General features: G+C 39.5%; 1 protein-coding gene across 4 annotated transcripts in view; it reads right to left on the bottom strand.

Annotated features, from left to right (window-relative positions):
* The window catches only part of Rictor (RPTOR independent companion of MTOR complex 2), a 101,295-nt gene extending 77,676 nt beyond the window's left edge, over positions 1-23,619 (bottom strand). For all 4 annotated transcript variants that reach the window (XM_085676680.2, XM_085676682.2, XM_085676681.2 and 1 more), the window contains exons 1-2: positions 23,512-23,619; positions 23,304-23,351 (exon numbers count right to left, since the gene is read on the bottom strand). In XM_085676680.2, the coding sequence (XP_085532806.1) occupies positions 23,304-23,351; positions 23,512-23,560 (97 nt within the window). In that variant the 5' untranslated portion in view covers positions 23,561-23,619. The remainder of the gene's footprint in view (positions 1-23,303; positions 23,352-23,511) is intronic.
* Between the last annotated feature and the right edge of the window lie 1,638 nt (positions 23,620-25,257).

Below are 25,257 nucleotides of genomic sequence, written 5' to 3'. Positions count from 1 at the left end.
AAGACAGGTGTGGCACATGTGCCTGTAATTCCAGAGCTTAAGGGCAGAAAGAAGACAAGCAACCCTGGAACCCACTAACCAGTTAGCCTATGAGGATAGAGAAGAAACCCTGTCTCAAAATATAAGGAAGAAAGATACCTAATGTTCATCTTGGAAGGACACACTTGGAAGTAACAAAGACACTCATAGTAATCTGTACATAAGCAACACACATACCCCAGCCTGTCTTTAACTCAACCTCAAGTTAGTTACCTAACCTAAAAAACTAGAGCCAAATCACTCATCTGAGGCAATCCTCCAATCATTACACATTTTTCTGCTTTTACAAATAAGTGGTGAATTTATTAGTGTTTCTAGCACAGGTGTTTAAGGTAGAAAGAGTTAATGAATGGATGAAAAAATAATTGAGTCTTTCCTTAAATTCTGTATCCTTCTGTTCATATTAAAAGTAGAGTATAGTACACCTAAGTATCAAATAAATGTCTGTAAAAAGATTATCCCCAGGTATAGTGGCACATGTAATCTCAGTACTTGTGGGATAAGGGCGTAGGTGTTTAAGATCATCCTTGGCTACAAAGTGAGTTCCAATCACCCTGGGCTAAATGAGACCCAGTTATAAAACAAAGACAACCATTAACAGAGAACTGATCCAAACACACCAGGCACTTTTACTTTGTGTATAAGTAAATACTAAAAATTTACAAAGGCCAATTTTCAGGCTACAGAAATGGCTGTCATTCAAAGAAATGCTAGTAACACATTGGGTTTAATACTATTTTTCTCATGATAATATGAAAAAAAAATTTTTTTTGCTGAAGGAATACAATTACTGCATGCCCTGCTATCATTTCTGTGTTAAGCAACTATACCTTTGTTAAAATTTATTTATCTTTTAAAAAACTATCTTTTCTCATTTTATCTACCAATCCCAGTTTCCACTCCCTCTCCTTCTTTTCCTCCCTTCCCTTCCCCCTATCTTCTCCTCAGAGAGGATAAGGTTTCCCATGGAGAGTCAACAAAGTCTAGTTAGTATACTGCTTTGAGGCAAGACCAAGGCCCTCCCCACTATATTTAGAACCTATTATATCTTACACTGATAATCATAAGGTAATTAGGCATCCACAGTCCTCTAATTAGGAACCCTTTATAAGAGAAAAGTTATTTGCCTTTGAAATAACTCACAATTTAAATGAACCCCATGAAAGAATAGAACATCTGTGTCTAAAAGCAGAAACAATTAACTGTGATATACACCCGATAATGAGATTAATTCTACACCTAATAAAATTAATTCGAATTCCTCTAAAATCACTTAGCTGTTTGTATGTCTTGTATATATACACTTACTTTCACGTTGGGTTTTCTCTATGAAACAAAGCTGCAGTCAGAGCATGTGACTATCAAGTGGCGTCTATGAATGTAGGGAGGAACATCACTCAGAAACTAGGAACAGACAGATACAAATACACCTCAGCTATACAGTATACTTCATCTGAGTAGGATTTGAAACCTGAAGAAAAGTTACCATGCTACATTCTACTATTTCCATGTATTCTTAGTTCCTAATTTCTTCTCATTCTTATACTTCTATTATTTATTTTCTCGCAGATCTTCAGTCTCTGACTTTTTAAAACTCTTTTTAAAATATTTCATTTGAAACATTGCTCTATGATGCACTCCTCATACACAACGGAATGGCTTCTTTCCCTTCAGCTCCTAAACTCCACCAACCCACTCTCTGCCCAGTCGGCTGTGGGGACTGTCACGCTCATCATCTACCCAGTTCAAAGGCTGCTCTCTTGCTTTCCCCCTTAGCTCTTCAAGACCTGACTTCACTGTACTGGTGATCTGCTACTCACAGACATCTTTGCTGGAGTTTTTTCCACACCCATCTCTTCACTGTCCCACTGTTCCTCTTAAAGGTTTGCATTTCCCTCCTCATGACCCATTTTCTCTAACATAGTCTCAAGTTCTAGCCTCTGCCTTCATAGTTCTCTTTCAACTGTCTCAATCAACTCTAGTAACAAGAAGGCTAATTCTAACATGGAGGGGAACAATGACTCGAAACTGCAATTTTTAACTGTATCTTCAATTAAAGAACTATATCCCAGATGTAAGCTGCAAGATGTCACCTTTAATTAAAAAAAAATCCATAATCAAAATAATTCATCATGAAAGAAAAAAATAAAGTTTTCCAAAATTTCTTTCCTAATGTAATATGACTAGTGGAAATGCTAGACTCCACACGCTACTTACATCCATACAAACAGTTTGTAAGTATCACAGACATACCTAACTGAACATATCTTAATCATGGTTAAGTAAGCCTGTTGTCATAACTGTGTCTTGTTTTCATAGTCTAAGTTTCAATAAATGCCTTGTAAATGTTTTCCTATTTAGTATGCAGCCAATGACTTTTGGGTAAGGATAAACATTAATATACATCAAAGAAGACATAGCATGCTCAAAATCATCACAACAAAAATATATTGGCTATCTCAAGTCCCAAACATTAAAAGGAAACATGTTAAATTATGCCTTTTCAAGACAATCTTAAGTCAGTAGGAAAAAAAAGTGTAACTCAAAATTAATTTGTATAGTATGAATACAAGTAGATCCATATTTCAAAATTATTGTTTTTCTTTCCCCACATCTCATTTGGACATTCCTAACAACTTCATGGCATTGATAATCAAAAAAAAAAATCTAAAATTTTAACAATCCAAAGCTTTGGGCTATTATAAATAAAATCAGTATGATCCATTTTTAGGTATATCTTCCAAGAATAAGAAGTTAGAACACGATATAGTTATTTTGTGGTGGTTTAAATTAAACGGCTCCTATAATCTTAAGCATTTAAACACTTGGTTCCTAGTTGGTAGCATTATATGTACAGTCTTAGGAGGTATGGTCTTGCTGAGAAAGTATATCCCCCTGGGGGCAGCTGTGAGCTCACAAAAGCAGCCTGAATTCTCAGATGGCTTTCTCCCACACTCCCTATCATGACAGTGCTGAACTCCTATCCCTCTGGAATCATAAGCTCCAATAGCTCCTTCCTTCTCTAAGTTGCCTTGGTCATGGCGTTTTATCACAGCAATAGAAAAGTAACTAAGAAAGACTGCTAACATTTCTACATGCATATGTTCTGACAATGCTTTTGACACATATTTTTCCCATATTTACTGTTGGCTGTAATCTCTCATCTGAATTTTAGTGATTACACAGTTTTAATAATTCATTTATTATTTTAAAATGTATGTATCAGAGTATTCCAAAATAGTATTATTGACAGTCTTGCTTATTCACAAAGTATAACTTTCTGTTTGAGGTAAAACATGGAACTAGATATACTACTGGAGATCAACAATAAAAACAAATCCAGTCAGGCTCAAAACCAGTGAGTTTAAGTCAGGTCAGGTTTTACCAGGTTACTGATTAAAAAAATAATTTTCAGAGATCTGGGGTTTCCAAGGTTGTAAAATGATCATGAGCCTATATAATTAATATTATCACATTATAAATATAGAACTTTTTCTAACGTGAAAGTACATAAATAAAAGATGTAAAATGAATGACAAGGATTTCCCTCAAACTCTGTATATGAACCATTCAAACAGCTCTACCCCAAGTACAGCAATACACAATGGGTGTAGGACAGGTCTGCAGTGGGCAGCAGTGATCAAGCAGGATTGCCAAGAGCAAAAAAAAAAAAAATACTCTGGAGTTCTATTCCGAATTTAAAAATTAAAATTATAAAAGCAGTAACTTTAGCAACTTCTACTTGCCTTAATTGACCATATTTCCAAGGCTAATTTCAACATCTAGAAAGCACCTAGCAGCAGCAACGATCATGTGAATAGAACCAGACTTTACAGGTGCATGCATGCGTGCGTGGGTGTGTGTGTACAGAGCAGAGAAGGAGACCAAGAGAGCCAGCAATGTTCTTCATACCCCCTGCTTTGTCAGGCTAATCTAATTAGTCTTTCAAAATTACTTTTATAAAAAATTATACACAACTAACTGAATCTTGAGTACGGTCAGCACTATCTTAAAATCTCAATCAGAATCTGGCAGAATACTCTGTGGTATTCTATACGGTAACTACCTGAATAAATGAACAAGTGAATAAATGAATGTAGCATTTCTACCTACGACAGAAAAATTTCACTGAAATTAATGATGTTTTGGGTATTCCTTGATCACTTGAAATATTAAATCATAAGGGGTTACAAATCCAGAGCTTCAGCCAAGTCCATTTTAGCTTGTTTGAAAGACAATATATAAGTCTCAAATGATTCTAAACTGAAAAATCTTGCCTGTGTTGTGATCAAAATGAAAGGATTAATTCTTTCAATTAGTATTGATTTAGTGCTATGTGTTATCCAGAGACTGTTCTGTTGTGGAGTATATTTTAATTAGACAAAGATGTGTTATACTTGCTTATGCTGTAGAATATTACTTTAACTGTGTAAAAGTGTGTTACTTTTATTTACACTGCATTTGTTTAATTATATAAAGATGTGCTGCATTTGTTTCACCTTGCCTGCCAAAGGCACCTGACTGGTCTAATAAGCTGAACAGTCAACAGCAAGGCAGGAAAAAAACAAGACAGGGCTGGTAGGGAGAGAGAATAAATAGGAGAAGAAATCTAGGCTAGAGAGGAGAGGAGGAGAGAACAAGGGAGACACCTGAAGCAGTGAAAGTAAGATATTCAGAAGAAAGAAAAAATAAAAAGTCGTGAGACAAAAAGAAAATAAATAGAAACAGATTAATTTAAGTTAAAAGAACTAGCCAAAACCTGGCTGGGCATTCAAAGCTAATAAGAAGTTTCCGTGCCATAATTTAGGAGTTGGTTGGTGACCCAAAAGAAAAAGCCTGGTACACTGTTCCAAGGGCAAGTGCATTTCTTCAAACAGTGCTGGTTCTAAGTCAGATCACATGACTCTCTCAATTGTATCATCTTATCCATGTTAACACTTGCCTGTCTCTCTCCTCTGATTTCACATACCTCCCCTCTCCCTCTCATTCATTACATGCTCATTACATGCCAGCCATTCCAGTTCTTTCTATCTCTGGGAATTTGTACTAGTTGTTCCTTCTATTTGGAAGATTTCCATCCCACATTTACAGTGTCTCCTCCTAAATACTACACCTCAAAGTGCATTTCTCAATCCCTCTTCCCCCAGCCATCAGTCAATATTCTTTCACATGCCAAATTTTATATGACTAACAGCATTTAACAGTACTTAAAATCCCACATTCACATGTTTACACTTTGTGTCCCTTGAGAACAGGGACTCACTCTGTAATTAGTGAAGCAGGCACAGTCAAAGATCAGAGTCCAGTGCACAGTAAAATGTCAATAAATATTTGCTAATTTTAATTAGTAAGATAAGACATGAGAATAAATTAAAGCATATCATAAGGTAACATATATTACTGAATCCCAAAAAGCAAGAACTCAACCCCATTTGGGAAGTTATATTGACTTTTCAGAAAATGTGTTGGCTGCAGGAGCGAAGAGACTGGGAAAAGATAGAACTCCTGGAGGAGTAGTTATAAAGTTTTCCAGTCATCCAGCAGACACAAAGTCTGAGTAAAGTATGGTAGCAGGTAGGAAGCACCATATGTTAAATGTATTTCAGAAACAGAAACCGGTACCACCATCCCAATGAAGATTCGATTCATGGAATAAGGACAAGAAACAAGGTTATGACGGCTCCAGGGCATCTGTTTTGGCCCAATTAAAATACTGATTTTAACCCAGATGAGAAATGTGAAAAAAATTAGAGTAATTAGCAATTTTAAATGGTCAAGTTTGGTGTACTTGACTATAAGATTAAGATATCGTAAGCAATACAAAACTACTCGGAAGGTCTCAAACTGAAACATAAATCTGATTGTCTCTTTTACTCAGTCAATAAATATTTATTAGGCATACACAGCATGCCAGAGCTATTCTAGTCATCAATATAATAATAAGCAAAGCAAAATACATTTATGCTCACAAAACTTACATTGCAGGAAGACATACACACTACAATGTCACCAATGGCAAGGACTATGAAAAAGATATGTTACACTCCAGTAGTAGAACATTTGTCTACCATATGCAAAGTCCTAGGTTCAATCCCAGTCAAACAAAAAGAAAAGGAAAGAAATTGAAGGGAAGGGATGGGGAGGAGAGAAGAATCAACAATATAAAATTTAAAGAAAATGAAAAGGGACACAGATAGGCTCCTTTGCATAGAATGAACAAAAGCCTCATGATAAGGCAAATAAAATTAAGTGAAGTGAGGGAGAAAGTCCCATCAATGACCCTGACAGTATAATCAAGGTACGTGTGCTCTACATAGAAAATATCATTAGAAGCACTAAGGAAGCCAGGTGGTGGTGGTACATGCCTTTAATCCCAGCACTGGGAGGGGGGCGGGGGCAGAGGCAGGCGGACCTCTGTGAGTTCGAGGCCACCTGGTCTATAAGAGTGCGTTTCAGGACTGGTTCCATAGCTACTGAGAAACCCTGACTCAAAAAAACCAAACAAACACTAAGAAAGCTGTTTTACCAAATATAAACAAGAGTGTAAACAGAAAATGAAAACGGTTATTACAGAAAACGGTCACCATACCCACGGACCCATCCATAATGGAAGTCATCAGAGTGCAAGCTATTTAAAACAAAATTATCTGTCTTACATTCATTTCCCAGTATTCAACACAATACTAGAAAGAGATACTCAGTGTATTGTTTTACAATAATTAGGTTATACTTAACCACCCCAAACTTAATCTCCAAAAGACAATCCAACCAAAATTTAAAGAAAGTATATTTAAATAAATACCCTTTAGTAACCTTAAAAAGCAGTTTATGAAAATTTGTTTATTTGGTGGTGGTAGAGGGGGAACTCAGGACCTATGACCCCAGCCAAAAAAAATATCTTTAAAGGGTCTGACAGCAGCAACATCACTGGATGACATAGCTGCCCTCCACCGGCTCTGCATAGGAGGAAGCATCTACTTTAAAGTATGTGAATTAAAATATCGTAGTACTTGAGAAGTCTTCCACACCTTTTTTTTTCCCCCGAGACAGTTTCTCTGTAGTTTTGGAGCCTGTCCTGGAACTAGCTCTTATAGACCAGGCTGGCCTCGAACTCACAGTGGTCCGCCTGCCTGTGCATCCCGAGTGCTAGGATTAAAGGTATGTGCCACCACCGCCTGGCTCAACTTTGTTAATGTCTTATTAACTGAAATATTGTTTTGGACCAAGTTCTGATTATGCTGGACATTAAGCTCCAAAAGGTCACTGACAGCAGCTGAGGGGAATGTACCAGCTACACACCAGACAGACAGTACCATTATCTTAAAACAAGACACTGCTGGTTAAAAATAGATTTACTGCACTGTGTCATTCTTAACAGCATCTATCACTTAAAATTCATCTCTAAAAACAATTGCCTTTTGACACTAATAATCTATACTGCATTTACACTTGTTCAATATACTGCAGACTCACAAACAGCATGAATCAGATGAGACGTTTAATCATGTATGAGCTTTTAAGGAAAAGTATCTTTACTTGTGCTCTTAACTTTTCAATGTTGATGAGCAATTACAACTACATGTTGTTAATCTAATGCTAGCATATATTGCTATTTCCAAAGAAACATGATATTTTGGACAGAGACAGTATTACTATGTAGCCCAGGTTGGCCTGGAGTTTATAATCCTCCTGTCTTAATGTTAGCATGACAGGAATGTACCACAACCAGTGCCACATAAGCGTAGTACTGACTTGAGGACCAAATACTGTTCATTATTCCCTCTTCCTCTATAGAAGTATTAAATGTTAGTAATTAGTCTAGCAATTTTATTGAGGTATGGTGAAATTCTAATCATTTAACTTTCTGGGCAAACTGATCCTATTTTCTTTACTGTCACTTTTTAAAATGTGTGTATGTATGTATGTTCAAGTGCAGGCTGACCTATTGAAATATGTTAATTGGCTAAAACTTATTAAATTCATTTTTAACCTACTAAAAGTTCATTGAAGCAGGAAGGTCAGTTCTCTATACTATTGTTCCTCTTCCAGTTGTGTTTCATGATTTTATTCACACCCTACTTCCTCTTGATTTAATTAATTCTACCTACACAAAATGGAAATAATGTCATTTGATCTTTTTTTCAGAAAAGGTCATCTCTTTTGCTTTTATTGACTATTCAATAAGAAAATCTATAGTCTACTCTAAATTAATATTTATGTGCCAAAACTATAATATCTTAAAAACACAGTTAACTCCTCAAATTAGTTTCAGTCTCTAATGTTAATGAAGAAACATGTTTAGAAAAGGCAACTTGCCCTGAGTTACAACCTTACTGAGGTAGAATCAAAAGTCAATTTTCACTTGCCTGGCTCCACTGCTATACACACTAAAGATACTATTCTCCAAATAGTGCACTTAGAACAGCAGACTTTATTTTGTCTGAAAGTCATATTTTTACCTTATTTTCTTTCTACACATACTCCTATGCTCCATGTTCACACATATATAGCAACTCTGTATCAACATATAATTCACCTATTTCAAATTATGTAATTCTGGGAGTACAACCAGAATATACCAGGATTTAAAAAAAAACAAACTAAAACGGTATTCAATAAAATCTGTAGATGATCAGAAAATGAAACTTCAAAATATGCAGCTTTAGACTTAGATGAGAGCACCTGACAGCAAATGAGAGAAAAATGTTTTTTGATGTTGCCTATCCTAAAGGCCATATCCTCCAGGACACATGCAACCACTCCTTCAGACATCTCATGGAGGACTGAAGCAGTGGACTGAAAAACAAGCAGTAAGGAAGACCAACACTGACACCACCACACTCCCAGCTCAGAAAAACTTTGCATCAAGCTACTATCTATCCTTCTCAGGACCACTGCCTCCCCTACAGGAATGTACTCTTACTCTAAAACTGCCTATATCCCCCATCTCCTGGTCCCTCCTGGATAGGGTACATAAACTCCCAAACCTTACTGGGTACTCATTTCTAGCAATATACCTACTACTGTAAGAATCTGAACGCCTTTTCTCCCTGGTAATCTGCCAATTGTTGGTTTAACTTTTGAGACGGTCTTACCATGTTCCCCAGGCTGGACTAGAACTCACAGAAATTCACCTGCCTCTGCCTCCCAGGTACTGGGATTAAAGACATGTGTCATCATGTCAGACTGTGCGCATTTCAGAACACTCTATCACTAAACCTCCCAGAAGGGAAAAAAGACTCTTTGCCCCTACATTCTCCAAGTGCATATCATTAACAAGCATATGCAGTACAAATTGTGTGTTCTTGACATCTGTTTTGGTCTCTGTCCAATTGCTGTGAAGAAACACCATGATCAAGGGGACTCTTATAAAAGAAGGCATTTAACTGGGAACTCGCATACAGTTTCAGAGGTTTAGTCCATTATCAGTATTGCAGAAAGCAGACACACAGGGCGCTGGAACAGCTGATCCACATGCAAAAAGAAGAGAGAGAGAGAGAGAGAGAGAGAGAGAGAGAGAGAGAGAGAGAACACACAACAGACTGGACCTTGCATAGGCTTTTGAAACTTCAAAGCCCACTCATAATGACACACTTCCTCCAACAAAGCCATACCTCGTAATCCTTCTAATCATTTCAAATAGTGCCACTCCCTGATGATCAACATCAGGCCCCTTTGTTCTTTAGTTACAACCTAATTTTCTTATTTGACATATAATGACATTGAAAGTCCAGTTTTAAAAGCTCACCATCCTAAAAAGTGAAAGTCTGAAAAAACTAAGACTGCTAAATACATGAACAACAGCAATGTAGAGTGACAAGAGAAATGAAGTAACACATACACGAACTCAAAGGAGTAGACTGCTTTGCAGGGTTGTGATGATTGTCTGTTCCCCATTCCAAAACAAAAAGTTACATTCATAATGATGGAATGGTTGAGGAGAAAATATTGGGGGCAGGGGAGCTAAAATATAATTTACTTTTTAAGGGCTCCAAATCCATACTCTACCAGTGTTATATCTTCTACTGTCTTTAGTGTTAATTTTGAAAAGATGGTAAAAGGCTAAAAACACACAAGATTTGGCATGAGAAACAGTGAAGGTGTTCAAATGTCGTTCCTCTCTCAACACCAACGTGACCTTTTGAGCCAATTATTCAATGCCTCATTTCCTCAGCAGTCACCTAAGTACTCTAGTACACAATTCCTAGGCACATACAAAAACAAACTAGTAATTCTTCCCTCAGTTCCCAAAACATAATAATATGATTTGATTCTGCTAGTTCCCCTAATCAGTGGCACTGTCTTGTGCATAAACATAACCAATATTCAGCAAATACTCAATGGACAACGGGTCTGAGAGAAAAGGGTAATAATCTCACTAAAATAGCAGAGCAGTCCAACCTGACTACAACTACTACTTTTTATGTGTAATTAAGTAAATGAATTAAGGAATTGTTTACTAGAAATTACTAAATTCTAGCTCATTTAATATAAACATCTTATGAACAATCAAAGATGCTGAGCAAAGGGGCTAGAGAGATGGCTCAGTGGTTAAGAGCATTGCCTGCTCTTCCAAAGGTCCTGAGTTCAACTCCCAGCAACCACATGGTGGCTCACAACCATCTGTAATGAGGTCTGGTGCCCTGTTCTGGCCTGCAGACAGAATACTGTATACATAATAAACAAATAAATAAATATTTAAAAAAAAAGATGCTGAGCAAAGAAACTCTATGCAATGGAAAGATTTTATAATGACTGACGGTCAAAACATATTATAAAGCAAACTCCTGATTTAAGAAGAAAGATTAATAAAAATGATATCTAAATATGTGCCAGCTGAGTGTGGAGGCATATAGCAGAAATCCTAGCACCTGGGAGAAGAAGGAAAAAGGATCAAGAATTCTACAATTCTGGTCTCAATCAATCATCAATCCATTATCTCCTAAGCATGTTTAAAAATAAACATTAGATGTTGGGCATGGCAGTGTGCATCCACAATTCCAGTTATTCAAGATACTGGAGCAGGAAGAGTATTAAGTTCAAAGCCAGTGTGTGCAACATAGCAAGGGATATCATGTCTCATAGTACGTATTTTAAAAAGGAATGGAGGACCAGAAGAATGACTCAGTAGGCAAGAGTATGCACTGCTTATCCAGAGGACCTACATTCAAATCCACTTTCAGGTGGTTTACCTTTAACTCCAGGGAATCCAAAAATTCTGGTTTATGCAGGCACCTGTGCTAACATGTGTGTGCATACACACAATTAGAAATAATTAAAAAATGGAAATAACAAAAAGTAGATAATTGCTGTGGGAACTCCTTTAACCAATAGTACAGTAATCCCAAACTCCTGTGTTATTTTCAAGCACAGAAAAAAAAAATGGGTTCCTGTTGACATTCCAGAGCACAGTCACCAATTTTACTCCAAATACTGAGAAGGCCTGGATTCTGTGCAGCACAATGGTTATAGGAAAGTAACATTAAAGAACTACAGAAACCTAGCCGGGGGTGGTGGTGGCACACACCTTTAATCCCAGAACTCAAGAAGCAGAGACAGGTGGATCTCTGTGAATTCAGGGCCAGTCTGATCCACAGAGCAAGTTCCAGGAAAGCTAGGGCTGTTACATGGAGAAATCCCATCTCCCCCACAGGTGGGGAACACTAACTACAGGACTCCTTGTATTGGCCTCTTTCCTTTGAAGAATATCACGCAGGAGCCTCTTCTTTACATACATGACTATCAGAGTCCTCCTTTAAAGAAAAAAATGGGGTGGAGATGGCACAGATAATAAAATGATCCTATTTCTTATTTCTTTTTCCCCTCTTTCTTTAGGTAATACACACCCAAACTTTAAATTAGTGGTAATTATAGGGATTATATGGCATAGAATAGTATGGCTTGTATCTAAAATTCAATTTGGCCTTAAACTTGTTCTATAGCTGAGACTAGTTTTGAACTTATCCTCCTGCTCTGCTTCCCAAGTGCTGGGATTGTAGACATAACTCTGACTTTGACTTGGTAGGAGTGGAGCGCAAGATCTGCATGTTGAAAAATCATTCTCGTATGTCTAGGTAGACAAACAATGGTCTAGCATGGTATATAATATCCTCTCTTCTACCAAACACAGCATTAGGTCAGCTACATCAGAGGTGACTAGGAGTAAAGTGTCCAGGCAAGTGCCGTGTTTTATTTTCCAATAAGCAGATCTAACTGCCTCAAAGCCACACTTGGTTACTTGCTGCTCTGGATAAAAGGAAAGAGCCCTGGGATGAGTCGAGACAAAGAGACAATGATCTTGTGTCCAAGCAGGCAGGAATGAAGTGGCGAACACTACAAGGGGCAAAGGTCATGGACAAAGTCAGACACAAGAATACTGTGAAGCTCCACTCGTGGAAATGACTGTTTACAAGTCTAGGTTTGCTTCTCATCTTCTATCATAGGACACCTCCTGCCTTGTTTATCATCCTGAGTCTTCTTCCCTCCAGTGATCTCCCAGCTCAGTCAGTGACAACTCCTCCCCTTCAGGTGTGAGGATCCATATGATCTGACAGCTTTCATTGTTTGGGAGAAGGAGGAACCTCTGGAAAATCTATGCATAGTTTTTAACAAGCTCTATTATTCTAGTGGCATTCGTATACTCACTGATCTTGTCTCATCAGACCTCTTCATGAAGCATTAAATTGCTCTTCTGTGAATTCTTTCTCCTATATACTGCCAATTATTCCCAATGCTCTTCATGGGTTACAGGCACAGCTAGATACTGAAGATACTTAGGAGGTGTAATAGAACTAATTTTTATTCAGGAATTCACAGGTTAATTTTCATCTTGCTAAAGATTTATTTTATGTGTATGAGTGTTTTGTCTGCATGTTTATACATGCACTGTGTGTGCACGCCTGGTGCCTGCAGAGGCCAGAAAATGGTGTCACATCCCCTGGAACTGGAATTAAAGAGGTTGTAAGCTGCTGTGTGGGTGTGAGGAACTGAACCTGAGTCCTCTGCAAGAGCAGCCAGTGTTTGTAACCACTGAGTCAGCTCTCCATCTTCCTTGTTTTGCAAGGAAGATGTTTCTGTGTTTCACTTTTAAGATGTAAGTTCCCGCTCATCAGTTCTTAATGGTTTCAGTATTTAATTTACATATTACAACTAGATGGCATTATATAAATAATGTATACCTTAGACGACTGGAAAGAAATTAATATATATGAACATGTGCCTCCTGTCAATAAAATATGTAAGCTTTAAAAACAAAAAGACGGGGCGGGGGGTAATGGTGCACATCTTTGATCCTAGCACTCAGGAGGCAGAGGCAAGGGGATTACCTGATCTACAAATCCAGTTCCAGAGCAGTCTGGGTTACCTGCTTTGAGAAACCCTGACTCAAAAACAGCAAAACAAACAAAGAAACAAAATGACTGGGCATGGAGCTCAGTAGTAGAATGCCTACCGTGTACAAGGCCCTGGGTTCAAGTCCCAATAACACAAGAACTAAATAAACAATAGGTTCATAGATAAAATATGCCTTATCCCAGGTCAGGCATATGCCAATACCCCAATCACACATTTCATGGCAATATATGCATTTGTTTACAACATAAAGCCAGAAGTAGTGGTGCACACCTGTACACCAACACTTAGGAGACTGTTGGCTCCTGTCTCAAATAAATAAATGAACAAATATTTTTCCTCTGTGGCATTTTTATAATATAAAAACAATTACTGATGTATGTGAAAATTCTCAATAATTAAACACAGAATTAAAAAATACAATTATGAGTAAAAACAACTGTCACCTTTTTTAACCCAGGCTCTCAATATCTTTTTTGTTTTCTTCTGAAAACCCAAAAGCTTTTTTTCTTTTTTCAAATAATTTCTCTCTTTTGGCTAGGAAGAAAACAAGGCTGAAACAGACAGTCAACACCGTAAGAGGGGAATAAAGCATATACATTAACAACCATTTTAATGCTAATATACTCTTAAATTTAACTAATCAAAAATAACTAAAATTGTATATAAGAATTTCATATAACATATGAAACTTAAGCATGAACACTCACCTAACTTCCTTTAGCAGCCTGTGCCATTTAAAAACATCACCAGTAACAGTCTAGTAATGAAACCTCTTGCTATTCATTCTATGCAAACAGCCTATTCAATAGCTCCAGTGTTCAGCCACTCCATCACCACCAAGTTAACCCACTATCACAGGCGACAAATGTGATTTAAAAGAGCAAACCCACTTCTTACAACACATATGTTGAATATTAAGTGTCATAATATTCTATTGTCCCCTGGACACACACAGAAACTACAATACAGCTTGTGGTTGGAGGTCATATCACCCAAAATGTTCTCTCCATACAATTCTGACTTTCTCTCCCTTCTCCAATAGCAGGAGACAGGAGGTGGGGATGGCACAATGTTAGGGAGGGCATCAGAAGATTATGAATGGGAAAAAACAGGGCAATTAAAAGTTTTAATACACCAGGGATGGAAATAATTAGCACTACTATTTCAAGATGTGATTTTTCTAGATCTATGTATCTGTTGAAAAAAATACATACATGCCCAATTTAAGGCAGTTAAATATCCCTTTCTCTGGCAAACTGCTCCTTTTTAAGTAACTAAGTTACTTGGCAATCTCCTTTGTTTACAGTTCCTGTGCCTCTTCACTCTCTATTCATTATGAGAAACGCATGAAATTGTACTGAATTCGGAGCAAGATTACTAAAATCTCTGCAACAAGTCTTTTTTTGGTACCCTAATACAGCAGTCATTTCACCAAATATTTACTATTTGATAGGGTTAAGCAGGGTCTCTGGGATTGATATGAAACATTATGATTTTAAGATAAATGTCTCTTGCATGTATTTATTTATTTACGTGTGTTGGGAGTGTTTGTTCATGTGCATGCTACAGCACATGTGTGGAGACCAAAGAAGAAAATACTGGAGTCAGTCCCCTTGTTCTTTCATGTGGGTTCCAAAGATGGAACTCAGATATGTCAGCAAGTCAAGCGCCTTCATTCACTGAGTCATATGGCCAGCCTTCGGGATATTAATTTCAAATCATCTACCTCATTGGTAGGTGACACACTTAAATTCTGAGATAGAAAACAGTCATTTCAATGTAGGAAATAACGAAAGTACAGCTACCCCACTTTAGTCTCTTATTTCCAGGTTGCATCTCTTTAGAATTAAGTTTGCTAAACTTATAGAGCCCCTTGAACTTGCACAATACCCTCTGTGAATAACATATTAATGAAGAAGAGGCCAATATGAACTACAGTAATGGGAGAAAAATCATTTATGACTTAGCTTGGAATGTGAGCAATTATATACTCATCATCACAAGTATGCAATTATTTCATAGTATGTTTCAAATCCCTCAATCCAACTCAGCATTACTTTCAAAGGCTAAACAAGCAAGCTTAACATATAATCAGTCTTCAACATTTAAGGAGGAAAACACTTGTCACTAACTTCCCCCAATACTACCTTAAACATTGAATGACTTGCTAGTAAAATTCTACTTCTCAGCCAAGTGATGGTGCATGCTTTTAATCCTAGCACTCAGAAGGCAGTGGCAGGTGATCTCTGTGAGTTCAAGGTCAGCCTAGTCTACAACTCCAGGACAACCAGAGCTGTTATATGGACAAAAACTCTATCTCGAAAAACAAAAGAAGATTTTAGTTCTCAAATTTGTTTTGATTTTTAAAACTGCCTCAAGCCTGCTGTGGTGGCACAAGCTGACATCAAGAAAACCACTATTCATTCAAAGTCTTCAGTATATTAGAGTAAAAACTGAAAGCCATTTAAGATAAGCCTTTAAAACTCAAGTCCATTTGATACTTCTTAAAGTATCTGTTAAGGTATCAGCATATCCCCAGTGTTCCATCAACTTCATCATTACTAGGTGCATGGTGCATGAGTCCAGATGGAAGACTCACAGGGACATGAAGAATGCACTCATGTTTGGCTTCTTTGGCGACCCATTACATTGAACATATGAATGTTATTTTTAGCTGTCATGCATAAATATTTCCTATTTAGCATCTATATAATCCTATATGACATTCAGTGTACAGATACAACTTTCAGGGGGCAAGTCAGTTTAACCTGGTTGTACTAACAAAAAAGTACAATGATATCAAAACAATGGATGATTCAAAAGCTTAGCAGTTACCTTTCAATCATCTATATATCTGTTACCTAATAAACATTTTAATCTGTTTGCTTTCCTCCACTATTCTGAGAGTATTTGCTCAGGAAATAAAAATTGTGCCCCCCCCAAGAAAAAAACCTACTAGAGGCAAAAAGAAGAACATCTAATCTTCCCAAACTACACATAAAATAAATATTAAGAATACAGATTTAGCACTCTCCAATCATCATTGTTCTAACTGCAGGTGAGAGCAGATCATAATTAGATGGGATAGAGACTCAGGCATGCAAAGCATTCACTTACCCATCATGCTTTTCACAGCACAACTTTCTGGAGCTCAAGACCTGGGAGGCAGGGAAGCAAGTCGCAGCAGGGGGTCACTTGACTGTAAGGTACATTTAAAAGGGTACAAAACACCACCACTCCAATATGCGTTCCCTACGATTTATGGGAATATATCTCACCATGACTTTAACAAGGTTCTGAGTGCCTTCTTCTTAACCTTTCAACAGCTGATAGTGATTATCTGAGAATCACTGGAAGCTGAAAGTGCCATCTGCAAAAAGTATTATGCATCGCAGAGGTAAGGTAACTGAAGCCCAGAGGTTAAACAGCTGGCCAAAACCAGTCTCACATTCAGAGTAGAACTGAATTCTACAGATCCCACCTTCAGTTTTCAGCCCCTTCAAATAAAAAACTCTCACAGATTATAACCTTCATATAACCTCATGGCCTCTTCTTAAGGCTCCTATTCATGGTCTTATCACATTGTCTTGGAATGCTCAAATCTTTAACTCTCCATTTAAGAGATTAGGAAACAGTTCAGTAGTGAACATGTTTAGCATGTTTAAGCTCCTATACTTAATCCCAATGCACACTTTCCGCGTGTGCATGTGTGTTTGTGTGTTTCCATTCTCCCAACACCTTATATAAAAAATACTCAAATCATAAACTCAGAGTAGACTACTAGACACCCACTCCAGCATTTGGTAGCTGGTGCCATCAACCACATGAAAGTTAAAACCCAACTGATCTCATAACTGTCCCCTCAAGAAAGATGTTTCTATTTTATAATAGAAACACTTCGATAGAAGCACTATCGATTTGGTTGCCCCACGGGACTGCATACTTCGAAGCATTATTTTCCTCTATTCTCTTTAACAATATACTATTCTTTTTGCTCATTTCCTTCTCCATTCTTTCACTTCAGGGAACAAGTTCAATGAGAAAGTTCTTGGCTAGCATGTGTGCAAGATCCTTCAGTTCTATCCCAACCTTAAAGAATTAGGATTTTTATTGATGGAGTACTGGGAGTTCATTCCTATGTAAAGGAATCTACGTAAGTAAATATAAAACTGCATGCCACACTTAAGGAACAGCATTCCTCTCTGACTCAGCAAGTGTTCTCAAATAGGGACACAGTATCCAAGAAGAAAGAACAGGAATGGAGGGAGAGTCGATGCTTTAGATCAGTAAACTAACTCTTATTTCCTATGAGAAGAGATCTGTGTATGCAGAAGTGTGTACAAACAGGCAGATATATCGACCACAACAGCTGTAGTAGCACAGAAGACAATACATAAATAAATTATAAAGGGCCTTGGAAGCCAAGCTAAGGAATTTGGACTTTATTCTGTATGCCAAAGTAGATCTTGTTTGGCTGTTGTTTAAATGAATGACAAAATCAAATCTAGATTTACAAGAAAATGATTCTGGTTGTAGTACAGTGGGGGGGGGGGGGGAGGTAAAACCAGAAATAAAGTCTTCATGTTATTCACCAGTGAACAGACTATCAAATAGATATCAAAGGCAACTTGAAGCAGTTTGTCAACAGGACTAAACGGTTTACAGTTTCAAAAACTGAAAATACTGGTTCCGAAAAATCAGAAAGTAGATACACTTTAGGGTGCAAAGTTTTAGACATTCTAACTTTAAAATGATTATTAGATACATGGCACTCACTGGCCCTATGACACTGGTTGAAGTCTCATTGCTTTAGAATTTCAAAGCTTTTATTCTTTGGATTAGGATGAACATCGCAAACAGTTGGTAAAAACTGAGATAATTTAGTACCTCACAGAACATTTTTAATACAGTAGAATGTAGAACTTCAGGTGCCAGTGAGTTTTACTAGAGGATATTCACATCTATTAAGAAAGCATTATCAATAGGGGGAGAGCCAATGTAATGAAGACACTGTAGAATGAAACTAACCTACCTAACGTCTTCAGCAAAGTCACTTTTCCAATCTTCATCCCTTTCTATCTTCAGCCTCGGCCTGTGCCCACTCTAGTAACCTACCCATATGAAGGTAGAACAAATGTTTGCCAAGCATGTGGAAACTGAGTTGATAAGACAGAAGAATGAAAAGTAAAGGAAAATAGTTCCTCACAGCCTCTGGAAGGAATTCTGATCTGGAGTATAGTCACTCCTGGAAAGAAAGAGATGCTATGCAGTCTGACTCTAGGCTAGAAGTAAGTCTGAAGTGATTAGGGAATTCAGAGTTCAGGTCTGTCAGGTTTCACCTTCTTCATAAAGAAATGAAAGTAGCTGGCTGTGCTAGCACATGCTGTAATCCCACACTGAAGCCAAAGCAGGAGGTCTACTTCAAGTTCAAAGCTAGCCTGGACCACACATTCAAAACCAGGCCAGCTAGGGATAAACAGCAAGACTGTTTCCAAAATGGGGGGAGAGGGAGTTTTAACAAGGACAGAAGTCAATTTTCAATGGGAAAAAGCAAATCAGTTGATTTCCTCACTCTAATACATCTTTGTTTCCATTTCTGTAGCTAAACCCTGGTCTACTCCTTTAGCATTTCTCAGGTTGTATTAGCCCCTCTATCTACTGACTTTCCCTTTCCAAAAGTGTGGGTTATTCTCCAGACAGTCCACATTTCCTTCTGCGCTGCCACAGTTTTTAAGAGAAGTTTAGCCCTTTAGAAGGCTTCTCTGGTCACCAATCCACCAGACAGTCACATTCTCCTCTGACTGCTGTGGCACTAACTCTGTTCCCTACACGGTCTGTACTTATTGTTCCGTACCACAATCACTTCTTTATGTCAGCCCCAATAAACTCTTTAAAAGGAACAACATCCTTCTCGTTCCTACTCCTCCAGCATTTAATTCAGTTTCTGATACATAAGAGATTTCTATCAATGTCTGTTTGTTTTAACTCGTGAGCAATTAAACAAATGAGTAACCTCCCAACTAAGGAAAATTAGAAAACAAAAATGTTCAAATTCACACTATTTCAGATAGTCTTACTGCTCTTCTAAATATTAAACAGCAAGCTGCACAGAGAATCAGCATTTCTTTCTTTTAATGGAAAAAATAAAGGGATTTAAATTTTTTAAAAATGTAAAACTCAGTAGTTTTAACAAATTACATTTTAATAATAACTGATACTGAAGTGTCCATTTTCTGGGAATACATTTTGAACATTATACTAACAGGGGCTTACTCTGAAAGAACACTGTGTCTTTTCAAGTCTGAGTCAGTACCAGAAAGGGATGCACTAAAAAAAAAAAAAAAAATGAAGGAGGAGGAGGCGGGGGCGGCTATGCTTGCTGTAGAAGTAGGCTAAATGAAACATTTGGGTGTTTGTATTTGTTTTTAAAAAAGACATTTTGGTGTGAAATATAGGAAGTATTTAATGATATGAGTAGCAAATTTGGGGACTTTCACAAATTAAGTAGTATAGGTTTCTGAACAAAACTGAATGCAAGAATTACTCATAACTTTAAGACTAACTAAATAGGTTACTAGGTCAGAATTAATCCATCAACAATTTTTAATAGAGGTATTCTGTCTGAACCACAGCAATAACAGCAATACCCAAACCAAACTCTTCTGGACCTCAGGAGAGTCATATATCATACAAGCCACTCATTGTAACTAAAAACATTTCTATGGGAGGAGGAAAACAAAATATATAGCACATTCCTATCCAGACAATTAAAATGAGAAGGATTAATAAAAAAGTGTCTAAGGTTCACAAAACACAATGTCATGTCATACCTAATCCTAAGTACATACAACAAACTGAACTTTAGGTAAAGTTAGTTGGTAACTTTTTTTTTTCTTTTGAGATAGGTCTCATGTAGCCCAGGCTGGCATCCAATTCACAATCCTGTCTACACTTCCTAAATGCTGATACTACCAATATGAACCACCTTGCTTGACTTGTGATCTCTTTTGAAATGAAAAATATATTTTTCAAAAACACATTATCATCAAATACTCCATTTCAGATACACCCAACTAATAAAGCAGACTATCTCAAAAAGGAATTCTGATTCCTGAATGAATTTGTGATAGTGAAATCAATAATTTGGGGCTTGGGAAATACCTGTGTCAGAGCTTGCTGCAAGCATAGGGAATTCAGTACCCAGAACCCATGCAAAAAATAAATTTAAAAAGCGCTCCTGAAGTGCAGCACCTCGGCTGTCCTCGACTTCCACACAGACATGTGCACATGTGCCTCTATCTGCTCCTGTACATGCAAACACACAATCACCTGCCAACCTTTATTAAAAATATGATTTAAAGAATCCCAATTTCACAATGCAGGGAAGCAACTAACAGTAAAGATTACTCAAAAACTACAAGATTCTATGCTGAGTAACTAAGAACCACCTTCACTGACCTTTTACAGTCTTACTAACACTCTAAAGCTACTTTTTTCGCCTAGTTGGAGAAAGCAGGAGGGAAGCAAGGTCAAATAACTTGTCCCCAAATCCCCACTATTGTCATCCCTGAGATTACAATTCAGAATTATCTGACTTTACAAAAGCACTCTTAACTACACATGGAAGTCTCCTTTAGGGATTACTATGATCATAACCTCTATGCATGATGAACGTGGCTGTCCACCTACACAATGAACTTCTCAAAACAATCGGAATAAGAGCCATAGCACTAAGCAAAACAAAGTTCCGTTGCTCAAACTTTATCTTTTTCCGTATTGTAATCTGATCCACAAGCAGCTGTCACTCAGCTGCAACCGGGACTGCCTCACTGGTCTCAAATTATTACCAAAGTTTAATTCTTTATGAACTTTCTTCATGTGTGATCCACAAGCCTTTGAACAATGAAACATTCATCAAAATAACACTTTTCTCTAGTCAATAGTTTCACTATATAAAGAATCTAACTCTTTTTTGGATAAACTTCCTTATGGTTTAGGATTATAATTCCTATGTACCTTCTCTCTCTCAGTTGTGTACAGCTTTTGGGATCAGCTTCAACTGGCTGTGTATACTTATTTGGGACTCGAGTACATTTTATCAGGGCAAGTGAAAACCATTTTCTGAGCATTTTATATAACCCTAGAAACAGTTCTATTACATAGGTGTTTACTAAATTCTTCAAAAACTGATTATTTTTAATAATACACAAAGATCTGCCTTCCTGACTTCAAATGAAGTAAGGCATATCTCAAATAAGCTTTTCTACATGCCCAAATTTTGACACCAACCACACAAAGGAGTTTAACAAAATAAACATACTCTACAATTACAATGTATTTCCAACACCACATCCAAGCAGGTTTTTACTGGAGAGACTAGGCTCAGGTTTACTCAAGTGCTCTTTTATCTCAACTGCTTGAATACAAATTAAATCACTGGCATACTACATAGTTAGAAAAGTGCAATGCTAAATCTCAGGTCGGTATTATGATCCTCATTAGAATGCTTGTGGAAAATTTACTTTGTATAAACTTTTATGTCTACATCATATTAAGTTTACAAATTTGCAACAACAAGAAAAACTCAACAGTCTGATCTTTTTCTATACCGATTCACAGACCGAGTCACTAGGAGAAAAAAATGTTCCAAATCACTGATGAAATTAGGTGCCATTTCCAGGACTTACACACCACTGCACTGCATCTTAGAAAAGTTGCTGCCTTTGAAAGGGCTTGTTTACTCAAAACGTAACATCCTGAACTATGAGAACCAAATACTAAATAACAAATATGTACTCACGTAACTAAATTAAAACTGGTCTCTCAGTCTACACAGAAAGAGTCTTAACAAAACAAAACTAAGAATGCATTATGCTGTCAATACCCCACAACCACCAACTACTTTACTGAGTATAATACAGGGTAAAACAACAGCAAACTTATGTCACGTCGAATGTTTACGTCTTTTAACTTCCTGAGGCGTTTCACGGATCTCAAAAATTGAATCGGCTCAGCAAAATTAGTTACACCCTAAGCTACGGCGCTGCGGAATATGACCACCGAACTCTGTAAACCAAATCCTGTTTATGGAGGAAGAGAAAAGAATCTACCATGTGACTACTAATGCTTCAGGTTGATATTGCGGAGTAAACACCGGTCTGGTGGCTGGTGACCAAAGAAAGAAACGCCGATCGTTAGGCGGATACAGTTCTTAAGGCTATAGCCCGGGCTGGCCCTGCAGAGAAGGTGTAAACAAACCCATCCCCGCTGCAGAAGGTACACAATGAACCTGCGGCAGAGCGAGGGGGCGGTCTCAAGTCAACTCCAGACCCAGCGGGCCCGGGAAAGGGAAGCAGCAGGGAGACACGGCAGAAACCAGACACTTAGCCCTAATCACCGGCTCTCGATTTCACCTCCGAGTTATCAAAGCCACGGGTCCCCGGAGGAGCGCGCGCGGACAGGGCAAAGCCCACAACGCAGGCAGCAAGAAGCCAGCAGGTCCAGCATCTGCTCCGGGGGACGGGGAGGGCAGGATGTGGTCGCTCTTCCCTCAAACATCCTCCAGTAACCTAAATAACAACGTCTACAGCCCCCCCCCCGCCTCCTCCCAGGCCGCCCCCGGGATTCGGGGGCCCGGGAGCGGTGATGGGAGCAGAAATGTTCCAGCGGTGGGGGCGGGAGAGGGGGAGTCCGGAGCGCCCCGGGGTCGCTGGCTGCACCGAGTCCGCCCCGAGCTCCCGCGCTCCGGCAGCCGCCCGAGGCCCGGAGGGGCTCAGCCCAGGGAGGCGGGCGCGGGGCAGGGGGATGGGCGCGGGTTCGGCCCCTCGCTGCCCCCGGCGCCGCGGGTCGCTCGCTGGCCGGCCCACCCTAGCCTCGGGGCCCCGCGCCTCCCCGCCGGCGCCCCGCATTACCTCGGGTCAGATCCAGCGGGACGTTCTCCTCGCCGCTGTCATTCCGCCCTGTGCGAAACAGACACACAAGCCCCGGTTAGGAAGCATCGCAGGCCGCCGGTGGCCAGCGCCCAAGCTCGTCTCCCCCACCCCAGGGCCCGGGGCAGGTTGAGCACCGCGGTGGCGGGCACCGAGCGCGCAGGGTTGCGAGGGCGGCGGCGGGCTTTACCTCGTATTCGGAGGTTCTTCAGCGAGCGGCCGCGGCCGATCGCCGCCATATTGACGGGTTTCAGTCACAACACCGGAAACCTCGCCCAATCGCGCGAGAACCCCTTCCCCTCCCCGCGCGCCGCTCCCGCCTCCCCCTCCCCGCACCGCGGCGGCGCCCCCGCCCCTCGGCCCGGAGAGTCGTCCGCGGGCGTGGAGCAACGCGGCGCAGAGCCGGGGTGGGATGCGGCACCCGGGGCGCGGAGATGGGCCGGGCGTCCGAGCGCAGGCGTGGTGGGAGGCGCCTTTCCCACGGGGGATTCCCATTGATGTGGAGCGGAGTCCGCGCGCTGGCTCGGCCGGGGGCCGGGTTGCGGACCGCTGGCCACCTGCTGAACCGCCCTGCTCGCACTCCCCGCGTGGCTCTAAAGCCCGCTTCCTTACTCATCGGCTGCAGTTATTTTTATTTTAAAAAAAAAAAGAAGAAAGGGGCGAGGGGAGGGTGATGGAGGGAAGCGCTGCGCAGTTAGGAAGGTCGCTTTGATCCTTTCCCAGAACCGCGGTGCTCCAAGTGAACACGTAACGAAGTTTGTTTGCCACCCACGCTCTGACCATTGAGCTAAGCGGCTCCGCGCTTGATCTTAGGTGAAGCCGCTCTTGGGCCCCCAGGCTTTTCCGAGAGCAGGAGGCGGCAGGGTGGAGGTTTGTTTTCAGTCCGCCTGGCATCGGACGTGAAAGGAGTACAGAAGCGGGTGTGCAGGGCGGGCGTCCCCGCGCGGGACCGTTCCCGAGCGAGCGCCGGCGCCAGGAGGCCCGGGAGAGGGTTTCCTCTCCGCCTGGAGCCCCGGGAGGAGGTTGGGCGCCCCGTCCTGGCTTTCTGTTACTCCTACATCACTGGCTAATGCAGACGTCGTCGTGGGTAGATTTTCTTTTTTAATACACACAAGTAACAATTATTAGTTGTACGGGTTTCTGGAAGCGGCTTATTACATAGTCATTTGGTCCTTAACCCAGCAACTCTCTTAAACTAGATTACTTAAGTGAGGGTATTTTTCTCTCCTCGAATTTCTCACTCTCTATTCCAGACTTAAAGATTAGTTGGTAGCGAACCATTTCTCTTTTATCACAAATATCAAAACCAAGTATCTGTTGGAGGAGTAAACACCTTCGGTTCCTTCTCTGTTATAGTGTTCTAAATCAAATAAAAACAAATAACCAAAACCAAATCCCTCCAAAAACACAAAGAAAAAAAAAAGAAATATTGGCGAAACTCCCCTTGTTCACAATAGTGAACAATTGCGAACAAAAGCCCAAAGGTGCAACTTATGCAAATGTAGTAGCCATCTAAAATGACTCTGTTGATCTTATGTACTAATTAGTGTCTGGTGTTAGGTAAACTATTACAATTTTCCTGTATTAATAAATATTTGACATATATATAAAATTCAAAGGATCCACTGTAAGACACATTTACATACATGTACGTAAGGGAAAAAATCCAAGATGTGCAGCTGAATGTTTACTGCTGTCCTTTTCCTTCAATTGTGGCATCACACCTTCGCTTTTTGTTCTTGCTTGGGCATCCACACCTTTTAAATGATAGTTAATCAAGGACAGCTGTGGAAGTAAAAGTTTTTTTTTTAAGGAGTTAAAGAACACCAGGAAAATGAACTCTGCTCGTTGCTTTCTTAAGGAACTACCCCATGTCTGCACATTCCAGACTCCTCAGGGTGAAGTCTGCATTCTGGCATGTGCTGCTGCTCTTAGA

This window comes from Myodes glareolus, chromosome 15 (genome assembly GCF_982192425.1).
Source record: "Myodes glareolus chromosome 15, mMyoGla1.1, whole genome shotgun sequence".
Lineage (NCBI taxonomy): Eukaryota > Metazoa > Chordata > Mammalia > Rodentia > Cricetidae > Myodes > Myodes glareolus.
This window is presented reverse-complemented; position numbering and strand designations above follow the sequence as displayed.